Below are 17,830 nucleotides of genomic sequence, written 5' to 3' on the forward strand. Positions count from 1 at the left end.
ACATTTAATAAGACACTGCACATGATTTAAAAAAATTGCGCAGGTGAAAGCATTTTAGCAGGAATGGCTAGTGAACAGAAAGCAGAGAGTATGGACAATTGCATTATCTTCAGGTTGGCAGGCTGCCACCAATGAGGTGCCACAGGGATCAATGTTAATTCCACAACAATTATTTACAATCTAGAGAAATATATTTTTTGATTTGAATAAGGGTAGCAAATGCATATAAAGTTAAAAATCTCACAACACCAGGTTATAGTCCAACAGGTTTAATTGAAAGCACACTAGCTTTCGGAGCGACGCTCCTTCATCATTGGACTATAACCTGGTGTTGTGAGATTCTTAACTTTGTACACCCAGTCCAACACCGGCATCTCCAAATCAGAAATGCATATAAATTTGCTTATGGCATCAGGAGAGGCAAGACAGTAAATTGTGAAAAAGTGGAACATTTGTAGAGGGTTTTATATATATAGGTTAGGTGAGTGAGTAAAGAAATTGTCATTCCATCACAATCATGCTTCCCAGCCCCAACCTTCTGTCTCCTCTGCTCCAAGGAAAAGAACCCAAGTCTATCCAATCTCTCTTCATAACTGAAACTTGCTAGCCCAGGCAACATCCTGGTAAATCTCCTTTGCACCATCTCCAGTGCAAATAACATCTCAGAAAATGTGGATTCCAGAGATGCACACCATACTCCTGCCACTTATTGCAAACGGAATGGAATAGAAGCGATGTTTTGCTGAAGCTATATAGAATGTTGCTAAGACTACATGCTGTCCTTATTTGGCAAGACGATACAATTGTTTGAGGAGCAGTCAGAGACAGTTCATTCAACTCATTCTTGGGATGATCAGTTCAACAGGTCACAACTATGCCATTGAAGGTCAAAAGAACAAAACGTGAGTGTACTGAAACCTACAAGATCTTGAGTGGACCTGATATGGCAACACTGTCTGGATATTCACCCTATATGGGAGAGACGAAAACTAGGGGATATAAATTAAGTAGTAGTTGTTCCCTTGGGCCATTTTTATTTCACAGAGAGTCTTTAGAGTGTCGAATTCTCTTCCTCAGAAAGTAGCTGAGGTTGCGTCTTTACATTTATTCAATGCAAAGATGCATAGAATTTTGACTGACAAGACAGTCACAGGTGCAGACAGGAAAATGGAGTGACATCACAAGTACATCACAGCCATGATCTTATTAAATGATGGAATAACTCATGTATTCCTGCTCCTAAGTCTTATGTTCCTGTGTTATATGCCCATAAAGCTTGGAAGATGGGCATTTCAATGTTAGAAAGCAGTAAGGAATTCACAGCTCACTGTGACAAAATGGACTGAAGGGTCAACTAACTTCTTTTGTAGTTTCTGTACAGCCAAGTCATATCAGAACAGTTTTGATTCCAGAAGGGCTGAACAGCTCCTGAACTCAAAGTGAGGGAGACTGTTCTCAATATCAAGGCAGCATTTAACCAAGTGCCACCAAATATCCTTAGCAAAGTTGGAGTCAATAGGATTTGGGGAAAACTCAACAATAATTGCAGTCACACCCAATACAAAAGATGATGGTTGTGGCGGTTGGGGTCAATCAGTTCAGTCCAAGATCATCATCACAGGCATTGTGCAGGTGATATCCTGGGTCCAAGCATTTTTAGTTGCTTCATTTATAACCTACTCCTCATCATAAGGTCAGAAGTGGAATGCTGAGTGACGACTGTATATTTTCAGCACTAGTTAGTTACTCTCCAGGTACTGATGTGGTCTATGGTCATATCCATTAAGTCCTGGACAAGATCCAAGCATGGCTAACATTTGAAAATTAAAATTTACACCACAAGTTTCAGACAAAAAAAATCTAACCATCTGCCCTTGATATTCAAATACATAACCATTGCTGAATTCCCCCACTATCAACATCCTGGGGACACCACTGACCAGAGACTGAACTGTACCAGTCTCAAGGGCAACCAGGGATGAGTAATAAATGCTGGCCCAACTGGTAAAGCCCACATTGTATCAATGAATGAATGAAAACATAAATACTATGGCATCAAGAACAGGTCAGAGGCTATGATTTATGCCTCACCTCCAAAACCTCCGAAGCCTATTCACATAAGGCACAAGTCCAGAGTATTACAGAATAGACTTTACTTATCTGGATAAGTGCAACTCCAACAAGATAAAGGAAGTTCTGCACAATCCACGACATCCCGTCTAGTTTTCCAACATCCACTTCCTCCACCTCCTTCATACAGCAGCAGCAGTGTGCATCACCCACAAGATACACCTTCCAAACCTGTCACCGCAACCACTGAGGAAAGTCAAGGGCAGCAAATGCTTGGGAGCACCACCACATGCAAGCTCGCTTCCAAACCACACATCATACCGACTTGGACATTTAATGCCATTATTTCACTGTGCTGAGGCAAACTCCCATTTTAACAACATTGTGGATGTACCTACATCACATGAATTGCAGAAGCTCACCACCACCTACCCAAGGGCTATTAGGGCTCGGCAATAAATGCTGGCTTTGCCATTGATACCCAAGTCCTGTAAAAGAATATTCACTTCTTCAGAAAATAAATAAAATGTAATTGTCTTTGTGCAAGGCCTCCCACTGAAATAAAATCAGGATGCAACAAGATAATTTATGGGATTTATAGTTACAGTTGCCTGAATACAGTACTAACAGAAACTCAAAGTACAGTAGTTGCTCAGACTTGATGTCTGCAAACTTGAAATCTAACAAACAGGAGTGTGAAGGAACCATGTCATCACAATAAGTGCAAACCACACCATGATGTGAGAAAACTGCTTAATTAACAATTCATTATGTGGAAAGGGAAAAACATTGATACTATTGTCACATAACAGAACTGATTTGTCATATTAATTAATAAAATATTTAAGGACACACCAGGGTTAGTCAGTCAACACTAGAGGAGGAGAAATCTTGCCCAAACACGCCATCTAGGCTGAGACAGAGTATTCTCTTTGCAGATTATAAGTTTTACTCCAAGAGGATGATCACATTTTTGGCTGGAAAACCCTGAAGTCAGATTATGAATTCATCGCGAAACCTTCAACTTCACCATTTTTAAGAGAAGAAAAACAGAATTTCCAGGCTTGCAACATTTAGTAATTAGGCACATATTATATTTTGAGAAATAATCTTTTCTTGTGTTGTGTGTGACCTGAATTGTATCTTCTCCCCTGGTAAAGTCAGATGCAGAGTGTTAATTTAGTATCTCAACTATGCCTCTTGCCTCTATATATTAATCTCTTTTTAGTCCATAATTGGCCCTACTCCTCCTTTAGGACCCTTGTTATTTGCATCCCTATAGAAGACCTTGAGATTCCTTTCCCCACACAGCCACTCCTTCTCTCATTTGCCTTTCAAATTCCACTCTCAACCTTCTACATTCAGATTTCATTATTCACCGGATATCTGTCATACCATTCACTCCAGACTCAAAATATTTCACAACTCTCCAAATAGACTTTTCATCTATTACCCATCAACTTCAGCTCATTTGAGGCTGCACTGTTCGAATCTCATCCCATACTAAATCCTGCCGGCCCCCACTTTTGTTGCTGATTTATACTGGTTCCGATTTAACTTTACTCAAGCAATTTTGATTTTACTTTAATGTCTTAAATATAGAAGTAATGTCCTCCAATCTCTCAACCACCATGGACCCAAATGCCAGTCTCCGAACCTTGGACTCTGTTCTCCAATGCATCACTTTCAGTTTTTCTCATGCCTTCATTTGCCCAGTGCTCCAGGTCTGGAATTCTTCCCCCAACCACTGAATGTCTTTGCTGCCTTCTCAACTAAAACTCCCAATTTGACAATTTCTTAAGTTACACCTTCTAATATTTCACTCATTTGGTTTGTTATCTATTTTTGATAATCTCTTGGAATATTTTCAATATTAAAAGGTGATGTATATTTGCACATTGTTATTTATTTCTTACCTTACCTCAGTTTTCCATATCAAATTTGTCCTGCCACCTACACCTACAGTCCTTGTCTTCCTGAAGTATTTAACAAGCCCTTACTTTTGTGTTCTGTGTAAACATCGAAACTACACATTTATCAAAATAAATCAACCAGAAATAACAAAGATTGACTGAATACTGACCCTCCTCCTTTAGCACACACCACTTTCAACTTTTGTTAAATGTGAGCAAAAACAGTTAAACTGAAGACGTTGTTACTTTACCATCAAAACAAGTTATTTAGTTCAGGTGGTTTGTGTTGAGCATGGTGATTTATGAAGTTGAGTTTTTCCTGGTATTTTCCAAAATCAAACACTGTTCTCAAACTACCACCAAAAATATTTTGAACATAAAATTCTGTGTCGATACTTTTTTAAAATTACGATATTATATATTTAAATTACATTTTAAGACATTACAATATTCAGGTTTTTTTAGCCAAGTGGCAGAACAATCATGCAAATTTTAATTAGCCAGCAAGGGTCATCAACTTCCCAGGTTATGCAGCGGAATGCATTTCAAATCATTCAGTTCTAGTCCTATTGGTAATCTTAAGTCAGCAGATATTGAAAAATGTCTATACATTCCCTTTCCTTGAACGCCTGTGCATATACTTTAGTATTGTTTCCTGCGAGTTTCAAAACAAAAAAAATGTTGTACATCTCTATGACTTGCTCCTGATCTTAGAACAAGGTCTAATGTGGCTCAAAGTCATGCATGCTTGCGGAATTGAAATTCTTTAGAATTTCTGACCAGTTCAGCAAATTTATATGCAAGGCCCAAATGCATTTAGAATAACAAATAGTATGAATTCCATGCCAGTGGCATGATGTTTATTGAGTCACGTCAGTTCTACAAAACAATATCTAAAATAGACTTAAGTGAACAGAAATTATAATATTGCATGTTGGTTATTTAGCTAAACAGCAATTCAATATTTGCAGGGTGTGCATATGGAATTTAAATGTTAAAAGTATTTTAAAAATTACTGATTTCTGACTGGCATCTGATCATTTTGGGTCAATTAAAAGCTGTTTTAGGAATTTAAATTTAGCTACCAACTGCAACAAAATAGACCTCATTGAGAAATGCAGAAATGTGGAGAAACTGAAACCATGATCAAGCCTGTATCTGTAAACTCCAATATTATAGGTGCAGGTAACCATAAAGAACTTATGCTGGCCTGGTAGAATATTGATAATAAATGATTTTATTGTTTTGTATTCTGCTATATCCTCCAACTCATAATGTGGACCCAGAGATTATGGAGTATAACCAAACCTGAAGATATTTCAGCCAGCACAGGCAATTTATAAAATTTGCATGAATTGTTCTCTTAAGAGAATTAATAATGTGTAATTGTACCTGGAAGTCAAATTTAAGTACATTCAAGTACATACTGGACCTTGTTTTCCAATATCCCTTCATCAAATGTGTTACTGTGCAAGTTATTTAATTAACCTAATTTCTGCCTTTAATAATAAGCAGAGTTATCTATATTCATATTAGGGAGAGCAATTACACATTTTAAAAAGTGGGTGAAGAATAGGTTTTATTGCTCAAAATTGAGAACAGTAATAGTGTTTGCCCCAAATGCATTGGTAGAAGAAAAAAGTCAAATACATCGTAGTTGAGCGCAATTAATTCAGGGGGTACAGGCTTGGACACCTATACGGTGTGCCTTGATGAAGTTCCATGTAGTTGCACAATTCCATGTATACTTTTTCAGTTGCTCCATACAAGGTAATTTGAATGGAGCTTCCATGTGCTTTCAAGCAAGTGTTACAGAATTCTACAAGGATTTTGTGGAAGGAAATCAACTCATGAAGGATCAAAATGCTGTAGCAATTTCATCTTCATGGCCAGAAGTAGAACACACTATTCTAAAATATATTTTTTTGTACTCGCTCATCCTTATTGCTTTGTTAATTTCTTGCAATTCAACTTGTTCGATAAGATGTATTCTTAACAGCTAATTACTACCAATTTTCTTAAACAACATGTGAAATTGCTTGTGCACACTCCTTATTTTCCCGAAAAATAATGGGTCATCAAATTCAATCTAAGGGGACAGAACTAATTTATAGCAAAGAACAAAATTAAATTGTAATGCAAGTCCTTGCTATTGAAAAAAGCACATGATTGAGTTTTTCTAAAATTATATATTCATTCCATGAAACTCCACTCACCGTTTTAATGCATTAGTTAGCTCAACTGCAAGTTCATTGTCATTGAGAGTTTGGAGTTCAGTGAGAGAATGAGTTACCCCATCACTGCATTCCTAATGGATTAAAATAAAACAAGGACAATCAGAACTAACAATATCTTTGGATACAAATAATAAAATTGTTAGGTTAAATGTGAATATGTTCATTTCAGGCTGTTACAAAGAAACCAATAAAGTTTACAGCTTTCATATGTGAAAAGTTAATAGAAGAATGAAGAGAATCCCCTTGCTGTTCAGCACACTCATCAGGTGCTTAAAAATTAAAATATTTCACTTGCTTTCAAATAATTTCTCACTGCATCATATTTACTAGTGTTGTGCTGTAAAACACCTTTTTGATGAGCTAGTACTGGAATTAGGAGTTACACTTTTAACTGAAGTTACTAGTGGAAATAAAGTGCATTGTTTAGACCTGACAACAATGTTTGATGCTGACTGAAATAAAATGTTCATTCCTCAGAGTTAATATTCATTACTTTGACACTGATAGAAACATGCTACGATAATGTACTTTTACTAAATCTATAATAGCTTCCCCCTCTTTAATAAGGAACATTTTTACCCCAAGTACATATGTGCTGATCTAGGACTGCTCCTAAAGTCATTGATTACTACTCAGAAGAACTAAATGTTGGTAATTCTTAATCTTGCCTGCCTTTGCTACTTTTTGGTGCTCTTTTTCTAAGTTATCAGAAACTTGCATTTATACTATGTAAGTAACACAAAAATATATCCTGATGCTCTTCACATAGGCATAATCAGACAAAAATGAACATTCAGCAAAATGAGATCTTAAAGCTTATATCAACACATGAATTTTAAGGAAAGTAGTATAGAATGGGCAATGGAATGGCAGATCATTAAACCATGTTATACCATTATATTTTAATGATCTATGTATTTGGACACTCAAGTCTCTTCAGAACTCTAACGTTGCTAGCTTTCATCATGTAAACATGCGCCTGGTTTGAAATTTAAGGATAAAAGTTTTGATACTCATTTAATCCATTAATATACCTTTGCAATGTCATACTTTCATTACTGCTTATATGACATTTCTTTGCCTCATTTTTAAACTTAAGATACTTAGCTTTCTGTCCCATCATCTTGGCCATTAATAATATGATACATAAACAACACTCCAACACAGATTCTCATGAGTCATATTCTACCAACACAGTAGAGTGCATACCTCCACTTTGCATGTTAACTCAATGTTATGAGAATTATTCAGGTCTTCTTTAAGATTTATCGACTGAAAGAATAATGTCCAGACAACAATGTTGCATTATTAGGATTCTTGTACAGCATTTATCAACTAAACCAATGGTGATATTTACTTTAACTTGTTTATCCTTTCCTCCACTGCTGGTTGAGCTGAGAGATTGTATGCGTTGTTCCTTTTGTTCTTCTACTTCCGATTTCAAGTGTTCAATATGTACTAAGTAAGCTTGTTCCTGGGCTTCTCGAGTGCTCAGCTTCAGTTCAAGTGCTTTCTTCTCTTTCTCCATCAAATACAGCTGAGCTTTAAGTTCTGCCATTTCCTCCTTCAGGTAAAACAAATATATTCCAGATTATATAACCATGTATTGACTTGTGTCAAATATGTCAAGAATATCCAAACAATGGGTATAAACCAAGTTATCAAATTTATCTGGAGCAGAATATGTACAGATTCTGGAAAAGGAACCTTTTACCTCATTAGTACCTCAGCTTCCCATGCAAAAAGATGGTGACCGAAGCCACTGATCCATGGTATCTTAATGGGATAGTTTTGTCTATGAGATTTGTGCAGGAATACTGCAGTGTCATACTTGACTCAAAATAATTGCGTTTCTTCATCCCAAGTACTGCTAGACCTGCTGAGCGCAACCAGCGCTTTGTTTTATTTAATTAGACTAGCAGCTTTATCATGACTTTGCTCAAAAGTAGTAAGAGGAAGGGTCAAGCAAAGTGCAAAAAAGGAACTAAAATTGTTTACCAGCAAATCCAGTACGTGGCAAGGGAGCAAAACGGTGACACAAAATGGAAACTGGAGTAAAATTGATACTTCAACTGAAGCAAAGGTTAAAATAGATTGGTTTCTTTTTACTTAACAGTTAGGCACACTAAAATTCAAAGTCTTCGCGAATGGAAGTGTTCTTAGAATTAAAAATACTGTTTCTTAGAATTTCTTCCATTACACAAGCGAGACCAAATTCCTGACAATTTTGCCTTGCATCTCTATTCTGTACAAAAACTTGATCAACTCTTTTTGGTTTCCCATTTGCTACTTGGTTGCCTTCCTTCCACTGCAATATTTCGACCTGACCCGCTAGAGTACACAAGAAATAGCAATTCTACATGCGTCCTGGCCAACATTCCTATTTCAACCATCTTAAAGGGTCATCACCAAAAACTGCCATACTTTCTAAAAGTGAATTGATGCTTATGGATTTTGCAGTTTAAATGTTGGATGCCAAAGTTTGCACTCTTATTTGTCACTGCATCTCAAAATACTTACCACTAAGAACAATTATAAGGGCACGAAGACAGGGCTGGCTGCAGTGAATTGGAAAATTAGGCTACAGGATAAGTCAGTAGAGGTGTGATATTTAAGACACCCAGAAAAGGTACAGTCCAGTGAAATCAAAAGACAGACTGCAATGATATCCTCAGCTAAGGAAGTTAAAGATAATATCAAACTAAAAGAGAAACCATGCTATTCCACAATGAGGGACAAGTTAGAAGACTGGACAAAATAAAAAGAACAAAGTATGACAAAAGGAGGGAAATGCACATCCAAAGATGTCTAAGTTAGGTGAATTGGCCATGCTAAATTGCCCATAGCATTCAGGGATGTGCAGTTAGGGGTAAATGTAGGGGAATGGGTCTGGCCAGATGACTCTTCGGAGGGTCGGTGTGAACTTGTTGGGCTGAATGGCCTGTTTCCACACTGTAGGGATTCTGTGATTCTACTAGAGAAAGCTAGAAATTTAAAAAAAGTAAGTGTTAATTATTATTTTAAAAAAAAATGAACCTTGTCAGCTGAATTGTGTGTCTAGGGAATTAATGATATTAAAAAATAAGGAAATGGCAGATAAACTGAACACATTTTACATGTTAGCACTGCTGCCTCACAGTGCCAAAGACCCGGGTTCAATTCCCATCTCAGGCAACCGTCTGTGTGGAGTTTGCACGTTCTCCCAGTGTCTGCGTGGGTTTCCTCTGGGTGCTCCGGTTTCCTCCCACAGTCCAAAAATGTGCAGGTTAGGTGAATTGGCCATGCTAAATTGCCCATAGTGTTAGCTGAAGGGGTAAATGTAGGGGTATGGGTCTGGGTGGGTTGCTCTTCAGAGGGTCGGTGTGGACTTGTTGGGCCGAAAGGCCTGTTCCCACACTAAGTAATCTAATCTAATCAACGCGTCTTCAATGTGAAGAATACAAACAACATCTCAGAAATAACTCAATCAAGAAGTGAAATAGAGGGAGGAACATAATTATATTCAACAGGAAAAAGTTTTAATTAAAAAAAAGTTAGAGTTAAAAGCTGACAAGTCCCAGATCTGAAAGAAAAACAGAAATTGCTAAAGCAGCTCAGCAGGTCTTGCAGCATCTGTGGAGAGAAAGCAAAGTCAATGTTTCGAGTCTAGTGAACTTTCTTCTGAATTTGTTTTTGTTTCAGATCTTCAGCATCCATGGTTCGTTGTTTTATTTCAGACTCCAGATCTGTTGGACAACATTTTAGGGTTTTAAAAGAAGTGACTGATGGGATAGGAGATGGCATTAGTTTTGAACTTCCAAAATTCCCTAGATTCTGGAAATGTCCCATCAGTTTGAAAAACAGTGCTATTCATCTGTGAAAAATGCGGAGCAAGTAGAAAAGAACAGGCCAGTTTGTTTAACCTCTGCAATAGGGAAAATGCTGACATTTATTAAAGACGATATAGCAGGGCACTAACAAAATCTCATTGCAATTAGGCAATTAACATCATTTTATGCAAGATAAATGATGTTTAAATAAGGCTTTTGCGGAAAAAGGGGAACTGGTGAATGTGCTTACTTCTACTTAAAATACTTGACAAGTGCCACATCAAGGTAATTCCTCAAAATAAATTTTCTGGGTGTAGACAGTAACATAACAGTAGGGATAAATGATTGGTTGGCTAACAGAAAAAAGGGTATTCATAAATGGATAATTTTTAGGTTGGAAGGATGTGACAAGAGGAGTGCCACAGGGATCAGTGCTGAGGCTTCAACTACGTATGATTTACATTAATGATTTGGATCAAAGAAACAAGTCCGTGGTTGCTAAATTTGCTGATGACACAAGATACATGGGAAAGTAAGTTGTAAAGGGGACATAAAGAGTCTGCAGAAGAATATGGATAGGTTAAGTGAGTGGGGAAAAGCGTGAATGATGAAGTATAATGTTGGAAGATGCGAACTTGTCCACTTTGGCAGGAAGAATAGAAAATCAGCACATTAGTTAAAATACTGTTGAACACTGAGGTAGAGGAATCTGCGGGCTTGTGCACAGGAATCACAAATTTAGCATTCACGTACAGCAAGTGATTATGCAAGCCAATGGAATACTCGTATGTATCGCAATGAAAACTAAATAAAACTTAAATATTTTACTAATTATACACGGCATTGATGAAACGACATCCAGAGTACTGCATTCAGTTATCGTCTCTTCATCTTCGAGAGGACATAAATGAGTCATCAGTTCAGAGAAGGCTGAACGGATATGGGGGGAAGGGGAGGTATCTGACAAGGATAAGTTGGACAGGCTGGGAATGGGTCATGATCTTAATGAAACATTTATGATCTTAAGAGGAGTTAATAGGGTGAATCCTGAAAGGCTGTTTGCCCCTTGTGGCAGAGACTAGAACTAGAGGACCATTTCAAAATAAGTTGTCTTCCATTTAAGATGGGCAGAATTTCTTTGAGGGTCACAGGTCTTCAGAATTCTCTTTCCCAGGGAATAGGAGAGATGGAGTCATTGAATTTTTTTTAAAGGCAGAAGTAGACAGATTCTTGAACAACAAGTAAATCAAAAGGTTATTGGGCTAGGTAGGAATGTGGAATCGAGTCCACAATCAGATCAATCAACTTATTGAATTGTACAACAGGTTTTGGGGACTATTCCTGCTCAGAACTTACATGTTCATACTTAAAATGCTTTGAAGGATTTTGTTAAAATCACACAACACTAGGTTATAGTCCAACAGGTTTATTTGGAAGTACAAGCTATCAAAGCGCTGATGAAGGAGCAGCGCCTTGAAAGCTTGGATTTCCAAATAACCCTGTTGGACCATAGCCTGGTGTTGAGAGATTTTTATCTTGGTCCACCCAGTCCAACACCAGCACCTCCACATCATTGAAGGATTTTGAAGAAATGCAATATTGTCTTCCAGATTTTATAATCATTTTGTTTTACTGTTGCCTTTTCAGCCTCCAAACTGAATGATCCAATCATACCTAGAATAATTTCATCTATTCCAATTTACAATAAACTTTTTAAAGAGGCTATTAAATCCATCAATTGCTTGTGATTGTAGGCAGCGTGCCTGATTGTTTAAATTATCTGGCTTCTATTTAAGACAATCTACTTGCAAACATCAACCTACCAGTATGCTTACACTGAGCATTTTTAAAAAATATATGTTGCAATTTATTCTGCATGACAAAAATGTATCCCCGCAACTACTTCTCTCACTAAAATCAGCAAAATGCTCTTCTATTTTAAAAACTTAAAAAGGTATTAGAGAAAAAAAACAGATTGAAATAATTACGATACAAGTACAAAAACTGCCCTCAGACCTCCAGACATGGTTGTAACTTTAAACGTTACAACAAAAGTTGTTGGAGAAGCATACGGAGTAATATGTTATATTCAGCATTTTCTGTTCTTGCTTTATAATATTAGCTGATTGAGTTAGGTCTAGACAAATGCTTTTAAATGCAGTAAATATTTCAGTACATTTTATAAAATAAGCTGTTGCAATATGAAAAGTAAGAGATTCTTCACTCACCTTCATAGCCATGAGCTCCTGCATTAGAACTGCATTCTCCAAATCAAGTCGTTGACTATCTCCCCGAGGTTTAACATCATAACTAAGTGGATCAATATGAATACTTTCTAGCTCTAGCATAGTTAACTTGACAGCTGCTCTGTCATTCTTAAGCTGCTGAACATAATCCTTAAGCCTCTGTTCATCTTCCTTTGTAAACTCTGTATCACAGCTACTAGCAGTTGAACTTGTAGTGCTGAAAGAACAACAATCAGAAAATGTTTTGTTAGGGTATTAAGTAAAAATAAATTCACACATTAGTTTGGACTACAAATTCTAACAATTCCTAATATTAAGTTAAACACATTATTACAGATTTATGTATACTTAATTGCCAAACATGCGAAGTGCTACAAACCATAAAACTTAGAACAGCCCTTGAAGCTTATTGCCCTCAATTCCATTACAAGCTGTGTTCAACAGCTCTTCTAGATTTCATTCCCAATCTACCATATAACCTTGGACAGACAGGAATGCATGAATACTATACAATGGTAGTTCACTGCTATTGTTCCTCAGTTACACAGAAAAAGTGTGGGTGGCACGGTGGCACAGTGGTTAGCACTGCTGCCTCACAGCACCAGAGAACCGGGTTCAATTCCCGCCTCAGGCGACTGACTGTGTGGAGTTTGCACGTTCTCCCCGTGTCTGCGTGGGTTTCCTCCGGGTGCTCCGGTTTCCTCCCACAGTCCAAAGATGTGCAAGGTCAGGTGAATTGGCCATACTAAATTGCCCGTAGTGTTAGGTAAGGGGTATGGGTGGGTTACGCTTCGGCGGGTCGGTGTGGACTTATTGGGCCAAAGGGCCTGTTTCCACACTGTAATGTAATCTAATCTAAAAAAAAGCCCAAAACACTCCTAGAAGTAGTGGACAGATCACAGCAACACCTTGATCATGACTACAAAATTAATGTGCAATCAATATGTCAGAGGATTAGAAATTATATTCATAATAATAAGTTGTCACAACTGTGGATAATGATACCAAAGAACTAATTCTTTAAAACTCATTTTCCAGCTGATCTGGGTTCTCCTGAATTTTGCTATTATTGCTGGATTAATTGCACAGATTCTGTTATGAAAAATTAAAATATAACTTTAATTATTGCCAGATTGCTGCATTATAGAGCAAATAAATAAACATAAAAACTGTGCCAAGGAACAAAAGAATTTGTGACAAAAATTAAGCAAAACATTGAGCTAGTTGTGTATATTTAAGTCAGCTCGTTATATTTGCAAAGCAATATATTAACATGAAAATGCCAGCCTTATCCACAGTTTTTAATTTAAGCTCCTGATTGAAGGCTGAGTGATTCACATATTCAATTACACACCTATAAATTACATAAAAATGACTAACAGGTAAAGTAGTAAGTATGCATAGGGAGGAATGATGCTATTATGCCATGGTAAAATGACAACACAGCCTGTTCAAGGTCAGCAATATTCATCCACTGTCTGATCCTCAAAGTACATTTAAGTAGCCTTCATTTGTCAGTCTCTCCTCCTCTTGAAGTTGGTAGAAATGCTAATCATTGGAACATAAATCTATGTTTCCTTTGATTTGAACAGAACAGGGCTGAAATGAGAAAAGGTGTGTTACGGATAAAATTTAACAATCTATCAGTATATTATTAGTTGGCTAGGACAATAAAATCAAACAAAATTAACCACAATACTAAGGAAAGCAGACGGATAAAAGAAAATCAAATCACTGAAAAATTATTCTTAAAAATCATTTTCACTAATGGCAAGACCAGGATTTAGTGCCCATTCCTCAGTTATCTCGAGAAGGTAAACTGTAGTAACGTGTGTCACAATGGTCCCACAGCACTGTCATGTTGGGAGTTCCATTGTTTTGAACCAGTGAAAGAATGCGCTTACTGCCCTTTTCCTAAGTAGTAGAGGTTGCATGTTTGAGAAATACTGCCAAAGAATGTAAAAAGTTGCTGTGGCACATTTTGTAGATGTCCCAGCATCAAATGTCAGTGGATGTGGGGGTGGGTACTTAAACTAAAGTTGTTGATAAAATTCCTTCATTTTGGAAAAAATAAACTTCTTGAGTCTTGTTACAGCTGCACCCTTCCAAGTAATTGAGAGTACTCCATCACACGTCTACCTTTTGCTAATTGATTGGTGATTCAAGAGATATTCATCACCGAAAACCTAGCTTTTGATCAGCTGCGACAAACAGATGGATGGTTCAGTTGAGTTTCTGATCAATGATGATAGCAAAAATATTATCAATGTCAAGGGGAGTAAGTTAGACTCATTCAAGTTGGAGATGGCCATTACCAAGTACGCTTATTGAGTGAAGCCCAAACCTGGTTGTTGTCCAGGTCTTGTTTCATGCTCTACGTCATTCAGGAAGAAATTGTGCATGGAGTTGAACACTGCAATCACTTGCAACCAGCACCACTTCTGACTTAATGTCCGAGGGAGAGCTCATTGAAGGAGGCAGTGAAGAAAGTACAGGCTTGACCACGAGCCCAAAAAAACACATGATTAAATAATTGGTCATCAAAAGTCACATTCATCTTTCTTGGGTTAAACTATTGGGAATTGAGTTATCATCCCAGCTGATAGTGATACTGGACAAATCATATCCCAGAATGAAAGGTGACTTAACAGATCATTCATTTAACATTTTGAAGCTGGCAAAAGATTAAGTCATAATATAAGGGCCTATGCATTGATAGTAGTATATTGGCATGGATGGAGAAGTGGCTAATGGATAGAAAATAGTGAGTGAAGATAATGGGTTCTTTTTCAGATTGGTGACCTGTAACCAGTGGGGTTTCACAGAGATCAGTACTCCGAACACAACTAGTTACAATATATACGAATAACTTGGAGGAAGGAAATAAATATTCTGCAGCCAAATTTACAGACCACACAAAAATAGGTGGAAACGCAGGTTGTGAGAATGATACAACAGTTTATAAAGAGATAGTGATAGATTACATGGGTAAAAAGTTGGCAAATGGAATAAAATGTAGGAAAATGTGAAGTTGTGCATTTTGAAAGGCAGAACAAAACAGAATTATTTAAATGGAGAAAACTGCAGAAAGCTGCAACACAGAGGGACCTGGGGGCCCATGTGCACAAAACACAAAGCTAGTACACAAGTGCAGCCATTAATCAGGAAGCCTAATGGAATGCTGCCCATATTTCAATGGAGTGGAGTGTTAGGGAAGTCTTAGTACAACTGCACCAGGTCCTGACAAGACCTCACCTGGAATACATGAGCAGTTTTGCCCCTCTTATTTAAGGAATGATATTGTTTTATGGCAGGCAGTTCACAGAAGGTTCATTAGGATTACCCCTCGTATGGAGGGATTGGCTTAAGAGCTGCTTGCTTTGCAAAGTGAACTGTAAGTACATGAAAATGTGGCCTCTTACATCACAGTGTGATGTTTCCTTACAAGCTTAGGGCAGGTAGGAGGTGGTATTCCTACCATAGTTACAATATTCTAATGTTTTTGCAAGATACGGCTTCTGCTGTATACATTTCCATGACTTACAACATGTCAAGGGCCCATATAGAGGGAATGCATGATCCTCCATTTGGGAAACTTCCATGTAATATTGTAAAATGGTCTATGATAAACCTCACTTCTGTTGGCAGGACTGTTCAGGAATTACATCACTGTTAAGCTGCTCTGTTTCTGATATTTCTTATATTGGTTCATTCACCTGTCTAGAAGGGATAAGGCAATGACAGGTGCTACCGTCGCTGTCACAATCACAAAGAAAACACAGAAGCGTTTAAGACATACAAAGGTATCAAGTCTAGGAACAACAGCAACAGCAGCTCCCACACAGCCTCCAAAAACAGTCACTCAACTACTGATGGTCAGTAGCACCAATGAGGCACCAATGTATACTCTCTACAAGATGGATAGCAGAAATTTGCCAAAGATCCTTGGACAGCACGTTTCAAAACCATGACTACCTACATCTAGATGGACAATGACAACAGATACATGGGAATGCCACCACTGCTATATACTGCCATTCCTTCACTGGGTTAAAATCCTGGAATTCCCTCCATAACAGCACTGCTTGTACTTACAGCGCATGGGTTGCAGAGTTTTGAGATAGCAACTCACCACCACCTTCACGAGGGGACATAGCTTTAAATTAAGGGGTGGTAGGTATAGGACAGATGTTAGGGGTAGGTTCTTTACTCAGCGAGTTGTGAGTTCATGGAATGCCCTGCCAGTAGCAGTGGTGGACACTCCCTCATTATGGGCATTTAAGCGGGCATTGGATAGGCATATGGAGGACAGTGGGCTAGTGTAGGTTAGGTGGGCTTGGATTGGCGCAACATCGAGGGCCAAAGGGCCTGTACTGCGCTGTATTCTTCTATGTTCTATGTTCACGAGAGCAACTAGGAATGGACAATAAATACTGGCCCAGCCAGTGATGCCCATGTTCTACAACTGAATTTAAAAGAGGCAGAGCAGAAGATCCCCTCAGAATGGAGAGGTGGAGAACAGGAAAGCAGCAGCAGCGCCTAGCCAGTGTAACTGCTATCCTCCTTGGGATGTACAAAGAGGCTGTTTAGCTTTGACAAAGTAGTTACATAACCTGATCCTACAAGCTAAACTGATAGTTGATCAGACATGATCATTTAAAGTGGGCATGTATTTACACATTAGCATACATACCTGTGAAGTCCCAACGATATGACCTCAGAGGATTTATTTTCTAGCCTTCCCAATATGCATATGTGTAATGTCAGGGTCCACAGCTCTGTTAGAGGGAGCCTTATCTGTAGTGGAGCCTGTTAGCCTTGAAGACTTTGGGGAGGATTCTGGGGCATTTATGGCTAGACATGTTGAGTGTGTCCTGCCCAGATGCAGGTTCACCCTCCTTGGCTGAAACTTCCACTGTGTTAGGGATCACAAATAGGGTGGAGGCAGAAGGGCCAAACATCTTTGGAAAGTCCAAAAAGCAGACTATTGGATACTCCATCTGGATGGCTGCTGGCATAACGCCTCCAAGAAGAAAGGAGGCTTAGAGAGAGGTTGAGATCCCTCATAGCTTCAGCAGCAAGGCTACAGGGGTAAGTGTCAATGGCTAAAGCGATGCATACAGGTCTGCACGCATCTCCAGCAACTACTGAGTGCTCTGTTGAACCTGGCTTTCCAAGATGGGTGCCAATCTGTCCATGGAGACAACTAGACAGAGATGCCGGTGACAGCACTGCACTGATGTTGAGGAGTTCTCCAAACTTTGATCTAGTTCAAGTGATTGGCACAAACATGTCTGCTATACCCAAATAGACAAAAACCCCCATGATCACTGAAACGGGAATCAATATTCACCCTCAAGACCTTGCACCTTCGTAAGACCACCCATAGGCATAGCCTCTGATTTTGCAAAAAGACGCCAAATGCGCAGATGCACTGTATCATGCGAGGCACCAAAACTGCTGGATTTGACAAAAAACAAAATTCGGACATCTTCCGCGTAAATGAAATCTTATGTAATTTTGATCCCACTTCTGGAGATGGTAATATTAGGATC

At 38.3% G+C, this 17,830-nt stretch overlaps 1 protein-coding gene across 4 annotated transcripts in view; it reads right to left on the reverse strand.

Annotated features, from left to right (window-relative positions):
• Positions 1-17,830, reverse strand: part of mcc (MCC regulator of WNT signaling pathway) — a 196,356-nt gene that overhangs the window by 27,205 nt on the left and 151,321 nt on the right. For all 4 annotated transcript variants that reach the window (XM_043710810.2, XM_043710801.2, XM_087998632.1 and 1 more), the window contains 3 exons: positions 12,258-12,492; positions 7,578-7,784; positions 6,200-6,291 (listed from right to left, as the gene is read on the reverse strand). In XM_043710810.2, the coding sequence (XP_043566745.1) occupies positions 6,200-6,291; positions 7,578-7,784; positions 12,258-12,492 (534 nt within the window). The remainder of the gene's footprint in view (positions 1-6,199; positions 6,292-7,577; positions 7,785-12,257; positions 12,493-17,830) is intronic.

This window comes from Chiloscyllium plagiosum, unplaced genomic scaffold (genome assembly GCF_037043375.1).
Source record: "Chiloscyllium plagiosum isolate Xiang-an unplaced genomic scaffold, Cpla_swu_hap1 HiC_scaffold_2, whole genome shotgun sequence".
Classification (NCBI taxonomy): Eukaryota; Metazoa; Chordata; class Chondrichthyes; order Orectolobiformes; family Hemiscylliidae; genus Chiloscyllium; species Chiloscyllium plagiosum.